The following is a 23,639-nucleotide window of genomic DNA, read 5'->3' as shown; positions in this document are numbered from 1 at the left end:
TTATTCACTAAATAAATTTGTTACGCTTCTATGTTAGTGGATTAAATGCCCATCCCATATAAATTAAATGATTTTGGTGTTTCTGTGAACTAACATGTCAGTGTTTGTTTTGAAAGTAACTTTGTACTATATGATAACAAAGCATCATGCTAGAGATTCCCAAAGGGATATTTTCTGGAGTTCCTGTCAGGGCTCAGTGGTTAACGAATCTGACTAGGAACCATGAGGTTGCAGTTTCAATCCCTGGCCTTGCTCAGTGGGTTAAGGATCCACTGTTGCCATGAGCTGTGGTGTAGGTTGCAGACAGGGCTCGGATCCCACGTTGCTGTGGCTCTGGCGAAGGCCTGTGGCCACAGCTCCAATTTGACCCCTAGCCTGGGAACCTCCATATGCCGAGGGAGTGGACCAAGAAATGGCAAAAAGACAAAAAACAAACAAATGAACAAACAAAAACAAACAAAACAACAACAACAACAAAAAACAAAAGGATATTTTCTGTCTTGCATTTCTATCCTTTAAAGGAACCCAAATGAATTGGCCATTCCATATCCTAGGAGATCTTATGTTTACAATGATGTCTGCAAGGTAAAAAAACATTTCAAACTTGATTGTGGTGGTGGTTGTATGACTGTGTTTGTCAAAATTCACATAAACATACTTTAAAAAGGGTGAATTTTCCTAAATGTCAATATGTAATTCAAAGAAGAAAAAAAATTGGGGCAGGGTATCTTCTTAAGCATATTAAAGCTTAATTTCAATAAGCTATTTCAATCTAAGCAAGGAACTTGGGTGCCAAATACCAATGTGAAGTGACACAAAACAAACACATTTTGAACATCCAAAAATCTGGATTTACAATGGAAATGTTGACAGCTTTCGAAATTAAACAGCACTCAATCACTAATTTTCTTTGAGGGTAAGATTTGTACCCTGCTGGGCTTATAATTTTGTTTTCTCTTTTTGTGCTGTTCATGTGTAAATATTGCCAATTTCATTTGACACAAAAAAGGAAAACAACTTAATTTTGTTTCTAAGCTAGTGAATTACACAGAGACTACCCTCTAGATGAGGAAGTGTAATATAAACTTCCCAGCGATGATTTGATGGGGAAAAAAAATCAAGCCATTTCAAATGTATTTGTAACAAGGAAACAAATTTATTGATTTTAAAAGACAAGACACCATTTTGTTTTGAAAAACACAAGAAAGCTAGCCTGAGTTCAAGTCTGAAATATTCAGAAAAATCCTACTAATATCTTTAGTATGTTCCAGTCATTTGTTTAAACAACACACTAAAAGTTAATATATATTTTTATAATTATAAAAGTTCCCCAGTTATTGTACAGTACACAATACAAATCGCCCACAAACTATTATTTAGCGCCTGCCAATTTTGAGAGGACATGATATACTAAAAGATTTAGCATTTCTCACAAAAATCACATCAGGAAATACGTATTTACAAAATCAAATACATTATACAAAAAACCATCACATGTTATTCAGTAAAGATGTTTTTAAATAATTAAAAAGTTTATTCAACTGTAGTCCAAAAACTGGAAAAGAACATTACATTATCTCACACATACAATCTCTACAAAAGTTGCTTACCTCATTTACATAATATATTCAGTCGATTGTAAAATAAATGTTCAAATATCTCCTAGTGTTACTATGTTTCTGTGCTTGTGGGACTGAATAATGTAATCTGCCACTTACTAAGTGAAATTTAAATGATGGCACTTAAAAAAAAATACAGTATTTTAAAAAAACACAATGAAAGAAGTTTTACCTAGAAGGTACGAAAGCCCTGAGTGATAGTGGAATTACTGATTGGTAAGCACTACAATTAACCTAATTAAAAGTTTACCACCCCAGGCACAAATTTCCAAGTTTTCTCAAGGCACTCACTTAAAGTTTCTGTAACCAACACATTGGTCACCACCATAGGTCCCAATTGATGATGGAGATGAGTAGAGAAATAAATTTGCTTTGGTACAAAAGATGCTTTTTTAAACGAATAAAATTCAATACCTCCTTTATTGGGTTATTTGAAATTGTGTTTAGCAGGTTAAAACAAGGCGATTATTTGTTCAAAAGTATTAATTCATTGAAGGGAAAATTTACTTGGTTATCAGCAGTCAATGGGAGTTTTCACTCTTTCCTCCCCAGAATCAAAATTCCTCTAATATTTGTTGTCCTCATTGTTGAGCTACGCAAACAATTCTTACCAAAGATTTCATTACTCAGGGCTTCCAATCCCAACATTATAATTTCTTTAAAAAACAAACAAACAAAAAAAAAAACCACAAAAAAAAAAAACCAAAGGAAAGAAGGGGGGAGGGGAAAGGATCAAATACCAGAACCAAATAAAAGAGACAAAACACATTCTTGAAAATAGGACATATTACCAATTACTTCAAACCAAATGGGGTTGGAGGGGGGAGTCCTAGGCAGTCACTTTGTAAGTGGCTTTTACTATTTAAGTAAAATTGGTAAACTAAACTCAGGTCTACTGGCACATAAAATCACTAGCAGCAATGATCAAGGCATGCAAACTGAGAAGCATTTACAGTAAATCATCATGAAGAATTCAAAAGAAGAGAGTTAAATTAAAACCCTTTGAGTATTGCATGTTAACAAATGAGTAATTTGCGTGGTTTGACTTCCTAAACTGCCTAAAAAAAGCAACGTTTACGGCAAACTTGCACTAGGATATGGATGTCCTTTCACCAGACATCAGAATAGGTTACACTCTTTCATGAGTGCCCAGCTAGGGCAGCGCAAGCACATCTGCAGATTACACTGCTCTCATGTTCCATCAGGCAAGGGACAGAGGGGGCCCAGTGCACAGAGTCCCTTGAACAAAGTCAGCAATTGTGTAAGCGGACTGGCATTTACAGATAGCAGAAGCAGTAGTCATAGCATCTCCTGACAGATGAGTTGAAAATCAAGTGCTTTGCTCTCCATTCTATCTACATATAATTTTTTGACAAAGTAGCAAAGTTTTGGAGCATAGATAAAATTATGCCCTACATGAAATTCCCAAACAATATTTTATGAGAGATCTAACTCCAAATCGCTTACCTGCCCCAAAGAGTTCAGCTTTTTTGTTATCTACTTGAACTCATCTCTTCCTAAGGCTTCGCTTAGAATGTACTTTCTAAAGCTAAATAAACAAGATCTTTTGTTTGGGGGGGGGGGGGAAAGACATGTAACCCTTTCTTTATCATACCTTTTAAAGGCAATCTAGGTACTTTCAATGTGCAGAGATCAGTTATGACATAGGTCTACAGGCCCATGTATTTGTCCTCCTTTTCTAGTGTCATGATGTGATGCTAGAAAAGTAGATTTTTTTTTTTTTTTTTTTTTTTTTTTTTTTTTTTTGTAAACAGTACACTTACTTAGATGGCAGTGAGTATTTGGGAATAAATATATCAAGCCCTCTTGAAGAAAATTAAGAGTTGTATATAAAATGTAAGTGTTCAGCGTGGAAACACTTTCTCTTCCTACCCCCCCTTTAAAAAAACAGCATAATTAGACATTTGGATATAGAGTATATTTTACCGGTCTAAATCTAAATAAATGATCTGAAAGGCTTTTGTCCCCCATTGTATATCTTACAATGCTCAAAGGGTTAATACAAGGCATTACATTAAAGGGGTTTCCTAATACTAGAACTAAGCACTGAATCAATGCTTCTATTCCTGTTTTTAAAAATCACCAAACTTGCAGAAATACCAGGATTCCATTGATTGATTTGTTTTACCCATATACATGGAGGCTGATCTGATCTAGTGACAAGACCAATTTTCAATAGCACTGCATGTCGATCCCTCTCCCCCATGTTCTGGTGTGAGTCATATAAATCACAGTTCTAATTTTAATTGTCTGATGATTATGATTTTTCTCACTGAAATTTGGGGGAGGGGAGGTTATAACAAAGGTCAATTTGTTGTACATAACCACTGCCTCAAATTGTACACAAAGGTGACTTGCCAAAGTTTTTTACTTTCTACTTGTGACCACACAGGGTGGACCAACATCACAGTGACCCCTATTATTTTCTTTCACACTAATGTTTCAAGCACAGCATTATTTTAGACATTTCAAATACATCCTCTGAAGGATTTTTCAAATTTGAAAATGCATCACGTTTAGCACTTCTAGAGAGTGCGTTCATGTAAAAAGGTTCATGATTACGGTAATGAAACTGCATTCATTCTTGAATAACTTTGACAGCATTCTACAAGAACGTGTTCATTTTTACTCGTCTACTACAAATCAAAGGCAGTCAATGTTGCACACTACTAATTTTAGGTATGCAGTGTTAAAAATCATTTTCTAAAATTTACTTTTGTTTTTAAAGTACACCATCTCAAGTGAGATGTGTGAATCGTGCTATACAGTACAAGAAAAAGCACAAAAAGGAAAGCAGATTTCTGAAAAGGCAGTAAGACTTATACAGTCAGTCCAAACACAGTTTGGATAAGAATCCTGAAAAAGTGACCAGACACTGGCTATCCAAAGAAAAAATTTAAAACTGGGCCCTGTGTTCCAAGGAGATGGTTCATCCATTTCGCCCCATTGTTCATTGGCTTTGTGAATGAAAATCTTTGGGGTACGAGTCTCAAAGTGTGTATGAAGATCAAACTATACCCATGATACTCAATCCTATTATGTGGAAATGTCTTTTTTCAAACTTAAAAAAATAGCCAACATGCCTTCCTCATGTTTTTTCTTGCTGAAAGTGTAGCATTGGGTCTACATAGATGTTTTTTTATGACTAGTGTTTAATCATAATGTCAAGAAATATTAAAAGTCCTTACAATGTGTACTTGTCAATCAATCTAATCTGAGAGTGTTAGTGTGTTAAGATTTAGAAAAATCATAGTTTCGGTGAATGAAAAAAACAGAAATAAAATGTTCGATAAATGTTTGCTCCAATTTGCTCTACTGTATAAATTACAATGTTTTCATTTTCTAGTATATTTCACAATTCAAATTCAAAATTGGTTAAGATGTGTGTGTGTGTATGTCTCATTGTGAATACAGATAATTGGAAATAGCAGAGATCATGGATGTTATTTTATCTGCTGGTCAGAACTATCTGTCTTAGTCACAAAGAATTAATATTCCTAGCTGTTCGTAAAGAACATCAGAGTAATTTTAGTGAGCGAAGTTGAAATGTAATAATATTTAATTCATCTTATCTGTCCTAATTTAGAACAAACCATGAACAATTGGAAGAAATGTTGAATCCTGGAGGGCCCCAAGCCCTAACTTTCATCAATCTAAATTTGCCCATTATTATCAGATTCCTCTAATGATACAAATATATCCAACATTAAACAATGATAATAAATACACTTAAAGTTGTTCAGTAGCCAAGATGAAACTAGTAAATACATTTGGTCCAATACAGATATAATATAGTTGGGGGGTGGTGGATGGGAAAGTGAAAAAATTCAGAAAGGAGGGTCAAAATGAAGAATGCTTTTTTCCTCTTTAGATTTTAATTTTACCTGTAAACCTTTCCTAATGCACAATAAAGTAGACACGTGGTCTTTGCAGCTTAAGATATTTTGTTTGCCTTTATGTGTGTGTGAGAGTGCAAATTCATTGCCTTTTGGGGAGAAAAAAGAGGGGATGATCATTTCAATGATGTTTAAATGAAGGAGATGCCAGGATGCTAGTGAAGACTTCAAATATGTGAGTGAGTTGTATAATACAAAATCGGAATCATTTAAAAATTACATCTAAATCATTGAAAGTTTACTTAAGAAGCTTTGCTGATCTTAGTTTTTAGAGTAGTCTAAGGCAACCGAGCAACAACTGTTGAAGAGTACTGCATGTTACCCGATAAGCCATTTGGTATTTTCAACTTTATGAATGGCTCACCCTCTCCTTTCCACCCCCCCACCCTAATAAAAATGGAAAGATAAATACCTTGAGTTTAATATAGGCCTCATTAATAATCTGTAAATCATTTTGTGCTTTCCCTCTTTTTTGGCTCTATGTATTTGTGTACTATTTACTTCTGCTGATTAGCTTTTTTACAACTATTTAAATAAATGGATGTGCCTATTTTTTTGTTAATTATTTGAGTGCTTAAAAGAACCTTGCTTGTCATGTAAATTAAAATAGGGATGGGTGTATCCTCTCTGGGATCTCACCTTCTGACTTTGTAGCTGACTCCTGCCCACGAGCACTCGTGTGTGCATGTGGACACACACAGACCAAGACACACAGAGAAACATTTAGACTGAAAAGATGCACTTCAATAAGTACCTGCTTATTTTGTTAATTTTCTTAAATTATAACTAGATAAGAGTGGTCTAAAACACATATGATTTATGTAACAAAGTTGGTAATTAAAACTAGCCTGCTATTCCACAATAGCAATCTGATCCTTAATCCTTAAGCAATGCGATTTGCAACCAAGTAATATTCAGCTCTAGGAACAAAAAAATAGATTTACGGTCAAAGAGGGGAATTGATTTTTGTCTGCTTTGCTTTGTTTGCCCTAAATTTCCTTTGAAGAACATGTTACCTGTCCTTACTTTGGGAATCTGAAAATGACAGGCATACCTTGTCAAATGGATTGAAGAGGAATTCACATGAACAAAATAAGCCTTATTAAACCTTAGCTTCAGTTCTGTTTTAAGGCACCATGTAATAGCCGAGGTACGATGATCCCTGATGTACATTCTTCAATGGCACTGGTCCATCCAGCCACCTATCCAAATCCTACAGAATTGGGGATAAGCAACAGTGCGGCGTGCCAGTTACACTGCCTTCAGGTTCTGTTTAAAATTTAAATCCACATACTTTAGAAACCAGGAAATATTTTTGAAGGAAATAATGATATGCAGGTTGCTACATTCCTTGCATTCTATAAATTTTCTTTTATAATAGCAGCATATTGAACTACTATTAGGAAAAAGACCTGGAATAAAAGAAAGTCATCCAAATGGAATGGTTTCCTGTATGTCCAGCTCAGCATAAGTAGCATGTACACTTAAAAGAAAAAAAAAAAAAAAAAAAAAAAAGTCAAGTCATTTTTTTCAGCTTCAGTATCTAACTATAACAGCCCCACTCAACAGCAGACTGCATCTGTGCAGTGGTCCCAAATACAGAATCAGTAGTCTTCAAACAGAGGAATTGGTATGCAAATAACAGTTAAAATTCAATGTTTAACGGAAGCTTGCATTAACATGGTTTAATAATTATGTACACAAATTATGTACATATTAGCATAATCTCTTGCAATTCTGTCATTTACTCTGAACTGATAAACGCACAGCTCAATTTTGCTTCAGAGAAAAATAGATGACCTTCCCAACCCTCTAGCGCTATAATAAAAATGCTCTGTATTCTCTTTCCATACTCCAAAATGTTATCAAAATAGTGTCTTGTGGTTCTGTCCAATGAAAAGCACCTTTCAAAAGCAAATTTGATGCATCTGCTGCCAAATGGGCATGCCTCCAGTGTAAATCAAAGAAAATCATTTCTTTTGATATTTCACAGAAGTGCATCTAATTAAAAACTTACACATGAAATCATACACCAAGACTAACAATCAACAATAAAATATTTTAAGCTACAAAAAAATGTAAATTACTTTTTAATTATAAGAAAACAAAAACATTGACATTAAGTGTTGTAAAAATCCTTCTTGACACCCGAAACTAAGGGAAAAAAAAACTCATTATTAAGAGGCAAATAATTTGTTTACATTAAAAAAAAAGAGAGAGACCTGGCAAAATACATACACCCATTCCATTTCACAACTCCAAAAAGGTAATGTTCAGCATAGATAGAATTTGACAACAGTCGACCTTCAGGCTTATTAAAATTTCAACTTAAGCCCAATATCAACAGGGTTAATGTTAGCTGGAAAAATACGCTTTAATATTCTTTAGACTGCAGTGTAGGTGTTTCCTGTAGCGCTGCACTGTCTGATAGTCTGAGTACTGGTGACGATGTGCTCGCTGTGAATTGGATTCAGGAGGCTTGGCTGCACGCTGCTCTCCAGAACAGGCTGCATACAGCCCACCGGAAATGCCTGGTTCAGCTCAGTTTTCTCTCTTTTGGCTTGAGGTTCTGAAGAGTCATCTAATTCCTCATCCATTTCACTTTCCACTTCACTGCCTTCATCTGTACAAACAAACAATACCAAGACTATTACCAGAAGATGAATCGAAAAAGAGCAATCAACACGTTTCTCTAGCACTTTAATACTGCACATTAAGAAAGCAACTCCCTAGCTCTTCTTGGGGACAAACCTTGTGGGTTTTCTTTTTGATTGATTTTTCCTGGGTTGGTGCTTTATTCTTTCAAACACAGAAAAGGTAAATTCATTCTTGGCTGGTTTATCATTGACAGATTAACTGGTTCTCTTAAGACCTTTGAAGTGTCCTAAAGTTTTTATATTAATATTGGCATAATTTGCGTCATTTTAAAATAGCTACTTTGGTACACTATGCTGGCTTTAGGGGAATGTATTGAGGTGAGAAACATTAGCTTAAAAAAAAGGAAGAAAGAAAGAAAAATGTTCAGTTTCCTCCAAAAATCTATACTAGACATTCATCTGTGTTGACGTTAATGTAGGTGAACCTATACTGATTCGTAAAATAACCATAGTATGTATAAGAAGTGGCTGTTGAACAGACTTTATGCGCACATAAATGTTGCAGATCACAGCTGAAGTAAGGCCTTAACTTTCATTGCAAAAATTCATGAAGACTGAGGCAGTAGTATCAGATTAAAAATGCACAATGAGGAGTTCCTGTCCAGGCTCAGTGGAAACAAATTTAACTAGCATCCATGAGGACGCAGGTTTGATCCCAGGCCTTGCTCAGTGGGTTAAGGATCCAGCGCTGCCGTGAGCTGTGGTGTAGGTTGCAGATGTGGCTCAGATCCTGAGTTGCTGTGGCTGTGGTGTAGACAGGCAGCTACAGTTCGGATTCAACCCCTAGCCTGGGAACTTCCACATGCCACAGGTGCAGCCCTAAAAAGACGAAAGAAAAAAAGAGCAAAATGAATTTCCATTCTGGCAACACTGATACTCTCAGTTAATAGCTGGTATTCATTTCTGAAAATTAGGTGTATTAAATAGAAACTGTTACCTCCCAATTTTAATATATTTTATATTAACTAAAACATCATTATAAGAGAATACCATTTAATTTTTTTTCCAGCATGCAGTGTTAAAATTCAAAAGCACAGCAGAGAGAGAAAATGCTCTCACACAGCTTTACTACTGTGTAAGATTCTCCTTTGAGAAACAGAGAATACCTCTTCATGAGTGCTAATTTTTAAACAGCTAGGGATATAGTTCTGCCTCAAAAAATTTTTATTTCATCTTCAACATGTTTAGCTGTTTACCAAAAAACTCATGGATAATTACAGCAAAATCTCATCTATAAATAAAATATATCTACACTTACTCTTAGATTTTTGACTTACAGCAACCTGTATTAACAAAACCTGATCTCAACTATATTCTCTTCTATGATATGTCACATACAATGGGTGTCTAACAAGTAACTGAAATGTAAGTTGGACCCTAAGAGGTGTCGAGTCTAGTTTTATCATTTGGGGCACACCTGCCGAGAAGTTCTGCTAATAAAGCTCTCAATATAAATGGACTCCTTGACTTTTTTTCTCTTAAAGACAGTTCCAGAGAAAAGTGATAGCAGTTGTAGGGCCTCCATATATGGTTGTCAGGCTGTTCAATGTGGAGCTGCCAGGAATAACATCTACTGAGAAATGTTGTGTGATTAAAAAGGTTGGGATTAGAGGTACTGACTAGAAATGATGTGTGTAATACATTAAATGATAAACAGAGAAGTTCTCTTAGATGAGGCAAGGTATCTTGGCCCATCTACTTTATCTGGGTACCTTTTCACCTCTGGTAAATGGATTTGATGATAATGTTACAGTTTTTTAAAACTAGCACATTTGAAGGAGAGGGCTAATTCAACTTGATGACATTTGCTCCATCGAGAGGATATAGTCAACATTTGTATGGTACTTTTTTCATTTAGTTTCTGCATTTGCTTTGTTTTAGCTTTAAAAAAATTTAATTATATTGAAGTATAGTTGACTTACAATGTATTTGTTTCTTTTTATTTATTTTTATTTTTTTATTTTCCCACTGTACAGCAAGGGGATCAAGTTATCCTTACATGTATACATTACAATTACCTTTTTTTTCCCCACCCTTTGTTCTGTTGCAACATGAGTATCTAGACAAAGTTCTCAATGCTACTCAGCATTTGTATTTGTTTTTATATAAACAAAGTCTGGAAGGATGTCCACACTAAATTCTTAATGGTGGTAGTCTCTTAGGCTTTTGACTATGAAGTTATACTTTCTATAATTTCTGATTCTCTGTATTATTTAAAATCTTCATATAGAGCTAATAAATAATAATAATTTGTTACCCAGAAAAAAATTAAATTCTCATTTTGTGGAAAAAGCCCACACTTTTTTTTTTTTTAAAGATTTCAGATTCAAGCTTAGGTTCTAAGTATGTCAGTTTGGCTATATCTCAAGAAGCGTCCAGTTTGGAAGTGCATGGGACCAAAGAGCCACTGCAGAAAGGTGAGGGCAAGTCACAATGCTTCTTGGCTCCCTATCAACCAACTTCACTGTGACTGAGAAATAGTGTCAAAATAATAAAAGAGGCATCAGTAAAAGAAAAAAAAATCATTTCAAGCAAGAGGCAAGTGGAAAAGTAGGCTGGTCCTTTCATCTGTCCTGTGGTGGATGGAAAAGGCAAATGGGATGATGGACAAAGCAAACTCTAGCGCTACAGCCCACCCTTCTGCAGGTCCACTGGTGTGTGACAGAGCTCCTCTGGATAGGCTACAAAGCAATCCCCAAAGCAAGCCCTTTCCCCAGCTCTCACAGACCTTTATGCTCCTATAAAGACTCAAACACATTTCCTAGGGACCTACTTGAAGTTATGAGAATCTGGTACACAAAAACTAAAACTGTGTGCCATTGGAGTTTATAGAAGACTTTGGCTTAACATTTTATGAAGCAGACTGGCTGCCATTCAGTCTGTGGCCTAGGAGCAACACTCTTAATGCACCTCCAGGCACCCGGGGATAAAATCCCCAAATGTGAATTATGAGACGAAGGTGTCACTGCATCATCAGGGTTGCCTTACAACAGACATGAGTTCTAACAGCCACCTTTCCTGCTCTGCAATCACAAACTGGTCTCATCATTGATTTACTTTCTGACATTTCTTTGGTTAGCCCTATAGTGTGTATATTTGCAACAACAATGTTTTGGGACTATCATTTTTGACTCTTCCTGTTTTGCTATTATGCAAATTACTAAAACAGGAATTAATGCATACAGCTGATAAATACTGACAAGAGTTTCGCATGAGTGATGTTGATTCATACAGGACTTTCACCAGCACATGAATGTCTTCTATCACCAAGGAGGCACAGAAGCTGAACACTGAGCATCTTCATACAGCTTATTACAGAGAATAGCAGGCAGGTTCCCCAAGTCCTGCCTCGTGACTCAGTCTCCTCACTGGCTCTGGCTCTGTCTTAGAAGGAATATTTGCATAGTCTCCCCAGTCTTTTACACTTTGTCCCTGACTCCAAAATTCAATTCCTTAAAATTTCAAGACATCTTCACTTTTTTTTGTTTGTTTTTTGAAGAAAGACATACATTTTTTTTTGCCACACTTATTAGAAATTTCATATTACAACAAAACAAAAAACTCTGAGCTGGTGTTGTTTTTGTTTTTAAATCAGGATTGCTTTCATTTGTGTGCACTCTATTCCAGCCTTATTTTTCCTCAAGCCTTGTTCCTTTTTATGTGTGGTTTTACAGGTCATGAGTTTCTTCATGATTATAAATCGTATTGTCATATTAGAGCGGCATGCTGATGTTAAAATTTAAGAAATATGTGTTACCCTTTTCATCATCCCAAAACTGATTTTGCTTTTATAATCAATTCCATTGCTATCTCTAAATTCTTTTTCAACTGAAGAGTGAATCCGTGAATTGGGTAGGCTGAGGATTATTTTTCTTGCTGGGTGGGGTTTAATAAAAATATTTTGCCCAATTTTATCACTTTTCTCCAGGACTCCAGTGAAGGTCAGAAATAATTTCTTGTTATTTTTAATTAACTGCAGGCAAAAAGTCAAGAAGAGTTTAAACTGCATTTAAATTCAGTTCTTGCACTTGATAGATGTCACATAAAGAAAGCATAGAAACAGAAAGATAATGAATGATTCCAAAAGACATAACTGTCATATTCAAGGAGGACTGTATGACATTTCCACAGAATAAGAGTGCTGTAAACATATATTACATTTTCCTCTATGACAATTTCTTACTTAAAAAAATGTCCTTAAAAACGTACATTATTTTCACTTCTTACCTTTATCCAGATTTCCAGGAGACACAGCATTTAAATCACCAAACTGCAAAACAGTCATTTGTGCAACAGTTACTACCAAGTAGAATAAAATAATATTCTACCAGTGGTAAAAACACCACACTACGACTTTTTAAAACTGTAAACTAGTGACCATTTTGATCTCCAGCTACAAGGGTCATCTAATTTTCCAATCAAACCTGTCGAATTTGAACAGTTTAAATTGTGTCACAATTTAGCTGTCTTAGCCTCTTTGCAGAAGGATAACAATTTTCTCTGCTTTCCATGCCCCATTTTACTTTTTATTATCTCATCAGGGAAGGAATATGGGCCCGACTAACCTGGATGAAGAGAGATGTGGTGTAATAAATTTGGAAAAGCTCTCATGAAGCAGGATGTATCAGCTCCACCCCTGTGTACTGTCCATGAGTCCACCTGGCGTCTACCTTTACAGAAACATGGTCCAGCCACTTGGTTGAACTCTATTTTTTAAACTTTTGTGAGCAGAAATGAAAAGCATAATAGGAGCCCCAGCTCCAATGTTGACAGTATTTATTTTTTACAAAATCTTTAATTTGAGAATTCTCTTCTTGTTATTTGACCTTATTTACTATGATAACAGGGTCATGCATTAAAAAAGAAAGGCATCTGACTGTTATTAATGCAACAAAGAAGGGCTTAAAACAATATGCAACAATTAAAAACTGTCAGCTTAGGCTTTGTTTTCTATCGTTGTTTAAAAGCTTGATGATATTTTTACAGCAAAAAAATATACATATTTTTTGAGAGCCTCAGGGTGAATAAAGACAAATACACTAAAGAAAAAAAAACTGAAGAGAAAATTAAAAAAAAAAATTTGAAGAGCAGAGGTAACAAAGCTAATCGTAAAAAAAGGTGAAGTGAGACCTCAAAGCACCAGCTTTTTAAATGGTGAACATTACTTTTTAAAAGCTGAAGATTCAGAATTAGTCATTATTGGAAATTCACATTTCTCAAAAGGCTTGGAAAGGGTGAGACAAAAATTCTACTTACATTCAGAAGCATGCTTATAAAGAGTCACATGATAGGAGTAATTTTTTCATCTATGTATGTCTATCAAGTAATAAAACTGATCTTATTTTGCAAAAATACCTGCATACAATTTTTTTTTTTAACTTAAACATGTATTGTTCTTCATAGTAGCTACTTTGAGAGCTTACACATTTATTCCAAGGTTGGAGATTCTGAAATTTCTCTCTGACAATCGATTTTAAAGTTCGTTTATGAATCATTCGAGAAAGTCCATCTTGTTGTTTTACATTGAACTGTGGCTTCAAACACTCCAAATTTTATTCTTTGTACTTGGCCTTGACCTGATTTTTGATTACTCACCAAAATCAAATGCATCTCTGCCACAATTCAGGATATTCAAAATAATATGACATCTTAACTCTTTATTATTTCTTAGCAATTCAGATGCAATTTAAAAAGAGGCATTCCATAACATTTTACACCATGGCAGTATTATAGCCTTCCTAGGAGACTGCTTTGGAGGGGACAAGGGCCTCTTGGATGCGTAACTCCTAACATTTGTTTGAAAGACTGTCCCACTGCTTTACAGTTACATCGCATTGGGCAGCAAATATAAAGTCATAAATACTGAACTGTTGTTTTGAAGTTCCTGTTCACATGGCTCAGAACCTTTTACTAGTCTAAATAAAAATCACAGTTTAGGAGTTCCCACTGGGGCACAGGGGGTTAAGAATCAGACTGCAGTGGGTCAGGTGCTGTGGAGGTATAGGTTCCATACCTGGTCTGGCACAGTGGGTTAAATGATCCAGCATCACTGTAGCTTGCAGCTGCAGCTCAGATATATTCCCTGGCTTGGGAACTTCCATATGTTGAAGGTATGGCCATAAAATACAAAAACAAAAACAGAAAGAAAACCACAGTTTAAATTATATAGAATTTCTTGAATAAGAATATAAGCAACAAAAAAACCAGTTAGATCCTTTATCTATTTTTGGTATTTAAATTATTTTAGAACTATCAATAGAGAATGCCCAAAGCTGAAGGATAATTTATAAGATATTTCTAATTGACCCACATGATAAGATTTTTATTTCTTTTAAGTGAGTACTTAACAATACTGAAGATCCAATACGGGAAATAAGTTGGTAGTGATGAGTCTAGACATACTTCTATATCTATAAAAAGGGAACACTCCATTTGCTTGTGATAAATTTAAATTATTATTACCATTGGTGATCACTAATATCAAAGTAGCTAAAACCAAAGTGTGAACATATTTGAAAATTCTTCTTCAAAAGAAAAACTGCTTTTAGTTGCTACTTAACTGAAAATATGATACCTTAACACAAAGATTTTCCTTTGAAAATTTCTGCTTAATCTTAATGAATATATCTAATTACTCAGGACACTGAAAATAAAAACCAAAGCAACTGAAATCTTTGTGTTTGTTATTATCATTAGTAAATAAACATTTGTATACTCAATGTTGTGGTCTTATGACCATGCACTGTGCCAAAAAAAAAAAAAAAAAAAAACCCTCCCAGACATTGTCAATGCCTCTAGGCATCTCTTGGATTAATGACAAAGTACCACATGTACAGAAAAGAAAGTAGATTTAAAATAAAAGTCCAGGAGTTCCCGTCATGGCTCAGTGGTTGAAGAATCTGACTAGGAACCATGAGGTTGTGGGTTCGATCCCTGGCCTTGTTCAGGGGGTTAAGGATCCGGGGCTGCCATGAGCTGTGGTGTAGGTTGCAGATGTGGCTCGGATCCTGCGTTGCTGTGGCTGTGGTGTAGGCTGGCAGCTACAGCTCTGATTAGACCCCTAGCCTGGGAACCTCCATATGCCACATGTGCGGCCCTAGAAAAGACAAAAAAATAAAATAAAATAAATAAAATAAAGTAAAAGTCCTCTGAATAAGAGATTTTGATATCCCTATATAGCAGAAGGTGAAGGTATTTATATGAGTTTTACATGTGAGGAAAGAATATACATGTGATTAAGGAAAAACCACCATAATCCTATAGACAGACTAAGTAAGATTAGGACAATTAGATCATTCACTCAGTATTCTAAAAATATTTATTGAGAGCTTACTATGTGCCAGGTACTCTGCCAGATAGTTTCAGTTGGATAAATCTGGAAATAGTCCTTTCTGGAGGTGAGTATCAGAAGTTTCTTATATTAATAAGGATAGATAATTCAGCCCAAAAATGAGGCAGCCTATGAAACCTTCAAGAAGGTTTTAGAAGCATGGTGTTACTAGAAAGGAAAGTCAACTGCAGCGGGGATAGTGATGAGCAGCAGATCAAAGTAGCAGGAAGGGAGGGAAAGGCAGGGAAGACTGAAGGTAGGCAAAAGGGAGACAGCACCACAGACAGGAGAGAGAAGACAAGGACCTAAATAAGGCAGCACAAACCAGAAACAGAAGAGGAGGAGGCAAGATATGATTTGGATGAAAAACAATGGAGGGTGGCAAGAAAACCCAGAGATGACTGTGAAGTCATGGCCTCAGAAACTGGAAGAAACTGCAACTGTGTTCTGACTTACCCTGCTGCACAGGGGGTTGTAGGGGACAGCTTATAAAATACTTCCATGGTTCAGTATACAGTAGGCTTCCTTCAAATATGATGACTTCAAGTATTGCTTTCTTAATATAACTTCCTCAGAGAAACTTTTTCCTCACAGCCTTAACTACGTTTCTCCTTGCCTATCACTCTTTATTACTTCCTTCAAAGCATCACCACAACCCACATGACACACTGTGTTTCCTCATCTACTATCTGTCCTCCCAATGCCAGTGCCATGAGGGTAGCGACCATGTTTGCCCTCTTCATAAATGTAACCCAGAATTTAGTACATCACCTGATAAATATAGGCTGAATACGTAGCAAATGAATGAATTTGCTTTCTCTTTTCAGCCTCACCAAAAACTTATGAATTTGGCAAGGTAAGGAGCTTAGATTTAATCTTAGAGCTGGAAACACGTTCATTTGTCTAACATTATATAGGAAATATGGTGGTGTTAGATTTGAGATCAGATATTCTGACCATCAGTTTAGAAAGGAAGGGAGGAATGGAAGGGGTGAGGGAGAGGGGGAGGGTGGGAGGGAGAGGAAAAGAGAGAGAGAGGAGGGAGGGAGAGACAGGGAAAGTACGCCTGTTTCACACATGGATGAGGGATATAAATTAGGGGATTTAAAATGTGCTCTGGGGTTAGAAAGCATATGGCCGTTGATGTACATAGGGATTAAAATTCTGTTGGCTAGACAGATAAATATGGAATGTTCTGTAGTAGAAACGGAAGGGAACATAGAGAAAGCATATCTGCTGTTTTCAGAAAGAAACACCTCCTACCCTGGAAACTACTTCCTCTAGGTCCTGACAAGGGGTCATAATAGTGAGCATGCTCCTGGAAAGTGAAGACTAAAAAGTGTGTGGTTAAGGTAGCCACTGGGAGTCCGTTAGACCATAAATTCACTATGAGCAGTAATGGCCTTGGAGTACAAATGGGAGACTGGTCAGCACAGCCAGTGAAACCACAGGCAGCAAGCTTGAGAGAGACCCTGAGTATGACATTGACTGTGGCTAAGCAGCTGAGGAGTAGTTCATCATATGGCTTTGAGGCCTTGGCACAGCACCAGGAGAGGACCCAGGCTCGGCATGGGAAGATGCAACAGCCCACAGCTGTACTGTAGAGAAGACTGCATGCCACTTCCAGCAGCAGCAAACTTTTCACAGTGAGGGAGGCAGGGCTTGTATTGTAATAGGCGGGCATTGAAATAATGTCGAGGAAGCCAGGGAGCCCAGACAGCAAACAGGTGAAGATTCATGGGGGGCCCCCCAAACAGAGATGGGAATAGAAGGAAGTAGTTCAAGGACTAGGATGAAGACCTCACCCATGGGGAAGATTAGTGAGTAATCATACCCATACCATCTTGGGCAGCCATGTGAACATCCTCCATAGAATCTGTATCTTACTAAAAAAATCTGTTAGTATACAGATTTTAGATTTACAGGCAGACGGATACACACACACACACACATACACACAATGTATAACTGATTTACCTGGTGACATCAAAATATGAAAATGTATGGTCCAGAACAGAAGTTGGAATTTTTTTTCAGAAAGGTAGGGTAGGTCAGGTAGGGTGCTAAGATAAGGTAAGATGCTGTTGCAATTACTCAGCTCTGCTACTGTAATACAAAAATAGCCACAGACAACAGGCATATGAACTGTGATCCAATAAAACCTTACTTATAAAAACAAATGATGGGCTGACCCTTGGCTAGAAGACCCTGTAAACACCAGAAGACCTGGTTCAGTTCAGGAACAGTGAAGGGAATGGCAGGTTTTATCTCTAAGGAAGGTGTGAAGACTTTGGCCACAGGGAGGATATGGAACCAGAGGCTTTAAAGAGCTAGCTTCATCAGCTGATGAAGGTTGCCAGGAAAGAAATAAGGGTCAAGTTTTAAAGATGGAAATCAGTTGAAAGACTAAACTTCCTCTCTTCTCTATGGAGGCTTGTATGTATAGAGAGACCAAGGTTGGTGTTTGTGCCAGTTGGTGGGTGAAGAGGGATGAAGTCTAAGAATGCTAGGAAGGGCTGCATGGAAGGGACCAGGAAAAAGATTACATGTTAGTAATTCAGATGGGGCAAGCCTCCCTAGTGGGAACTTTGTTTCGACTTAGATGAAGATGTAAAGTTAGTCCAATAGCCTAATTTCTCCACTGGTAAAAACAAGTAAGTAGTTCTGGATGAAGATGAAAACGTTTTGGGGGTAGAGCCATCAATGGAGATACGACAGTGAGATGCATTCAGAGGAGAGGAGGAGGTAAGAAAAAATAACATACTAGAGGAAGAGTCCATAACTGATAAGTAATAACTGACTTCAGAGAAAAATAGTTTTATACTGTAATAGTTTCCTACTACTGCTAAAACAAATTGCCACAAACTTGTTTGCCAAAACCAATATAAACTCATTATTTTCTAAGTCCGGAGGCCAGAATTCCAAAATGGGTCTTATTGAGCTAAAATTAAGAGCTTGGCAGGGTTGTTATACTCCTTTCTGAAGATTCTAAGGGGGGATTTCTTTTTTCCTTTTCCAGTTGCTAGAGACAGACCACAGTCCAGGATGTGGCTCCCTTCCATCTTCAGAGCCAGCAACGGCAGGTCAGGTCTTTTTTCTGCATGTCCCTTGACACTGGCTCTTCTACCTCTCTCCTCCCATTTTTTTTTTTTTTTTTTTTTTTTTTTTTTTTTTGGTCTTTTTAGAGCTGCATCTGCAGCATATGGAAGGCCCAAGCCAGGGGTCAGCCTATGCCATAGACACAGCCACAGAAACTCCAGATCCGAGCTGTATCTGTGACCTACACCACAGCTCATGGCAATACTGGATCCTTAATCCACTGATAAGGCCAGGGATTGAACCTGAGTCCTCATGGACACCAGTCAGGTTCATTACCACTGAGTCGTGACAGGAACTCCTTTCCTCCTCCCACTTTTTTTTTTTTTTTCGGTCTTTTTAGGGCCGCACCCATGGCATATGGAGGTTCCCAGGCTAGGGGTCTAATCAGAGTTGTAGCCACCGGCCAACGCCACAGCCACAGTAATGCCAGATCCAAGCCACGTCTGCGACCTACACCACAGCTCATGGCAATGTCGGATCCTTAACCCCGAGCAAGGCCAGGGATCAAACCCACAACCTTATGGTTGCTAGTTGGATTTGTTTCCACTGTGCCACGATGGGAACCCCCTCTCCTCCACTTTTAAAAACTGAGGTGATCCTATTGAGCCCCTCCAGATAATCAAGGATAATCTCATTTTAAGGTCATTTAGTTAGTCACCTTAAGTCCGTCTGTAACCTAACATAGCCACAGGTTTCAGGGATCAGAATGTAGACATCTTTAGGGCTTTATTACACTGCCTACTATACATATCTATATTATCTTAAAAATAACTGTCACATTTATCTTAAAAATCAATTGATTGTAAATTTTCTTTCTAGTATTGGAGGAAATACACCCTCCAGATCAAGCTGTTTGGAATATATTAATTTTTCTCTCAATTTTGTCTGTTTCATGTTTTTCACTGGGGGTAGGGGGTAGGATAGTATAGGGGCATGAATTAATTTCTTATGATATTCTTGGTACTAAGGGCATTTGTTCTTTATTTTCATTTATAGACTTTGAAGTTATATACAAAATTTCCTACCAATCTGAAAGGTTTTTTTTTTTTTTTTAAACAGCATGCAATTCAAGGTTTAGGCTTCCTGAAACCACAGATACATCCAAAAAGTTTATTAAGATCAGAGGTGAAAGTTGTTAGTGACAAGTAAGGAAGTCTTTCCTAACAAAGAAGTGGAAGTCAAAAGTGAGGAAATCAAAAGCTACTAAACAGTGAGGGCAGAACAGCACCACATCCAAATGGAGGATGAATGAGCAGCTCCAATGATAAAGCTGCATACTAAAGAGTGGATACATACTGGTCCTTTGCAGTTTCAGGAGAACAGCTTGTGCCACCAAACTGCACCACAAACAGCCCCAATGACCTTAGAAAGTCCTCTTGGGTTGGCACTACTCAACGGTTCTGCCAGGATAAGGTGCTGGCAGGGGATTAGCAGACATTAGATGTCTCTTTGGGACTTTTCCCTTTTAACTTGCATAAATTTTATATATACATAATTTTAAATATGATACTCTCTTCCCATTTCACAAGTATTTATATAACATTTCATTCATTCCTACTAGTCAAGATTTTATCTAGATATAGCTATGTCTAGTTAGACTTAATTATGTTTGTGCTTCTTAATGTTGCCATTTTCTTTTCTAATTGATTGACTTATTTCCTCATTCTATTTTGTTGTCTGTGTTTTACAAAGCATTGAATTAGTTTGCCTCTGATGATCACTTTGGCTACATCCCAAATAATGCTGTTGGATGCTTTGTAATTCCATGAATCATTTGACTCAACATTCAAAAATTGTCTACAGGCTATTTTTCCCCTTGCAAGGTAGTATTATTAAATCCTTCATGGGCCTTCATGTTATGTTTCATTAATTTCAACTTCTAAGCTTATCTCTGTGTTGTCAAAAAATGATGGTCTAATTTTACACACTATCACTTGCACTGTCATTGTAACATCAATATTAAAAAATATAATTCAGAGTAGAAGGCAATCAAATATAGTCTTTCTAGACTAAAATACATAGCTTCAGATATTTATATATGTACAGAAAGGAAAGGAAAAGAAATATAACTAAGAAAAATCAGGTAACTTTCTATGTGCCTGTCTACCTGCCCATCCACCCTATCTGCCTATAACCTATAGCTGTCTACTTATCTTATTTAGTCCTCACAGTACCCCTGTGAAGGAATGGTCCTTATGCTTATTTTGTTGGTGAGAAAACTCAAGCTTTTATATATATAAACTTAAATACATACACACACTTGCCTAAATTGCAAAAGTATTACATGTGAAATACAGAATTTAAATTCCACTGTTGAATACAATAGGTTGAACAACACAGGATTTGGAGCCAGCCTGACCTTGGTTTGAATCACATCTCTACCACTACCAGTCATGTGATCTCAGACATAATACTCTTTGATACTCAGGATTCCTTATTTATGAAAGAGACAGGTTTTATTGTCCTCAAGAATCATTTCTGAAATACTATTGACAAAGCCCTAGAGTTCCATAAGATGGTGATTTTGAAATGAAAGTCTCCAGCTGAGTGGGGTTACAAGAAGTATTGCTTCAGAATGGAAATATTCCTTAGGCTTTGACTTCAGGTTGTTGACACTATAAACTCAGTGTAGGACTGAAGTTAAAGTCAGTTTATGTATGGACCAAGCCATTTATGACTCAAGTAAATACCATGAGAAGGGCTGACCTAAGCACGGATGGTGTTGTGTATGTGTATGTTATATTGAATGGAATGGGGGTGATCATACAATCAGAAATATGTGATGAGCTCAAAGGAATATCAACATGCAAACCTTGTCCTAAACAACTGCTTCTCTCCCTGTTCTTTGAAGAAGTCAATGAAGGAATAAGGACCTTTAAAGATTTTCCTATAGAAGCAGGAAGACTGTTCCCATGCAGAGTTGGAAGTGTCTGATCCAGTTCTAATCTTTCAACATTCTACACTTAGCTTGAATGTTCTGATCTTTACAAACCTTAGACAGCTGAACAGTCTCCTATGATTTCAGTTCTATTAACTGAAGTTAGTAGAACTGACCACAAAAGGATTAGAGAGGGGCAACTATCTTGAAGATTTTTTAATGATGGAGAGATATCTTAAAATGTCAATTATAAGGGATCCCAGAGCATTGCTATTTTCTTTAATGTCTTCCAAATGAGAACAAAGTTAATTAAAGCATTAACTTAGCACTAGTACAGGATTTCATAAGTGAAGAAAAATAATTGCTGACTTTAAAGTGATTTCCAATTTTATAAAATTTGCAAGGAATGTTAATGTTCCATTTGTTAAGATCCTGTGTTCCTTGGGTGTGCTTTTCTATGTATTTTCAAATAATTTTATTGAGGCCTGCTAAGATAGCTAAGATTTATGCCAGTTTGCTTCACACCTAGGAAAATTCTGTCCTATATTTGCTGTTGGTTCTACTTCTTCAAACTAGCCAGCCATCCTGGGAACATATGCTCCTGGCCACTTTCTACCCAGGTAGCATATTTTCATCATGATTCTAACTATTCAGGCTCTTTTTGTTCCTGTTTACACCCTGGGAACACAGCAATTCAAGTACCTTTAGACTATTTCAAAATCTCTAAGATGTGATACAAACAACCATGTATAAAATAGATAAACAACAAGAATATATTGTACAGCACAAGGAAATATAGCCATTATTTTGTAACAACTTTAAATGGAGTATAATCTTTAAAAATACTGAAATCACTTTGCTGTACACTTGAAACTAATGTGATATTGTAAATCAATTATATTTCAAGAAAAAAAAACCTATAATAAGCACACATAAATGAACACACAGGTAGTAAAGAAGTAGGAATACAGGCCTTAGTTGCTTTGAGGAGAAAAGTAGTTTTAGAGATAGGAACCTTTAATGTTAATATCATACCAAACCAAGAGGGGCTCTGTCCTGAGCTCTACACCATGGAGAACACCACTCCGGCTTTCCTGTGGCTGTGGCCCTCCCTACAGTGTAAGGGGTCCACTGGGCCACAGAGATGTGACCCCCCCCCCCATTTTTGTCTTTTTAGAGACACACCTGCGGCATATGGAGGTTCCCAGGCAAGGGGTCAAATTGGAGCTGTAGCCACTGGCCTACGCCACAGCCACAGCAACACCAGATCTGAGCCGCATTTGTAACCTATATGACAGCTCATGGCAACACCAGATCCTTAACCCACTGAGCGAGGTCAAGGATTGAATCTGTGTCCTCATGGATGCCAGTCAGCGTTCACTCCCGCTGAGCCATGATGGGAACTCCTATTCCCAGCCCATACTTCCATTATGTGAGACACCAAAATTCCCTGCCTAAAGGTCCCAAGTCCCCTCAGTTGCTAAGTCCACCCTTTAGGAGAGATAAGGGATAGCTGATGGGGGGGCAGCTATTGCAAAGAGTGGGCAAGACCTGATCACTGGACCCAGGTGTCCACAAGCATGAGCACAAGGTTCTTCAAAGTACAGGGTGGGGAATGATCTGTAAGTGAAGTGGTCCAAGGGCCAGCAGGTGGGCCATGGCCAGCTATGTTTATGCCACCATTTTTTGGCATGGAACTAGAAGAAGCCTAAAGATTTTAAATTTAAACCCAGCCTTCCAAGTTGTTATCAAGATATATATTTATCAACCTAGGTAAACAGAATAGATTTTTATTTTTTGGCCACACTCACAGCATGCAGAAGTTCCCGGAGAAGGGATCAAACCATGCCATGGGAGTGACAATGCCATCTCTTTAACTGCTAGGCCACCAGGGAACTCCAAACAGATTTTACTTATAGTTGGATTCATAACTTTTAAAATATTTACATGTAGGTTACCATAGGCCCTGCAAATGTTAAAGTTGGGCCTGACAACATACTCTTTATGGAAACGAAACTATGGGCTGAAAAGAAAGAACCTTGGTACTCAGAACTAAAGACAGACTTGCAGTGAAGCCCCCTTCACTGTCTATCACAGAACCATGACATTAGTTTGTTATGTCAGAGGAGTAATTCTTAT

General features: G+C 37.0%; 1 protein-coding gene across 9 annotated transcripts in view; it reads right to left on the bottom strand.

Moving 5' to 3' along the window:
• Positions 1,137-23,639, bottom strand: part of RFX3 (regulatory factor X3) — a 306,963-nt gene continuing 284,460 nt past the window's right edge. For 8 of the 9 annotated variants that reach the window (XM_021064195.1, XM_021064169.1, XM_021064230.1 and 5 more), the window contains 2 exons: positions 12,421-12,463; positions 3,410-8,159 (listed from right to left, as the gene is read on the bottom strand). In XM_021064195.1, coding sequence (XP_020919854.1) covers positions 7,921-8,159; positions 12,421-12,463 — 282 coding nt within the window. In that variant the 3' untranslated portion in view covers positions 3,410-7,920. Of the gene's footprint in view, positions 8,160-12,420; positions 12,464-23,639 lie in introns of all 9 variants that reach the window. The other variant, XM_021064186.1, reaches the window with a different exon arrangement.

The sequence above is a fragment of the Sus scrofa genome, chromosome 1 (assembly GCF_000003025.6).
Source record: "Sus scrofa isolate TJ Tabasco breed Duroc chromosome 1, Sscrofa11.1, whole genome shotgun sequence".
In the NCBI taxonomy this organism is placed as follows: domain Eukaryota; kingdom Metazoa; phylum Chordata; class Mammalia; order Artiodactyla; family Suidae; genus Sus; species Sus scrofa.
This window is presented reverse-complemented; position numbering and strand designations above follow the sequence as displayed.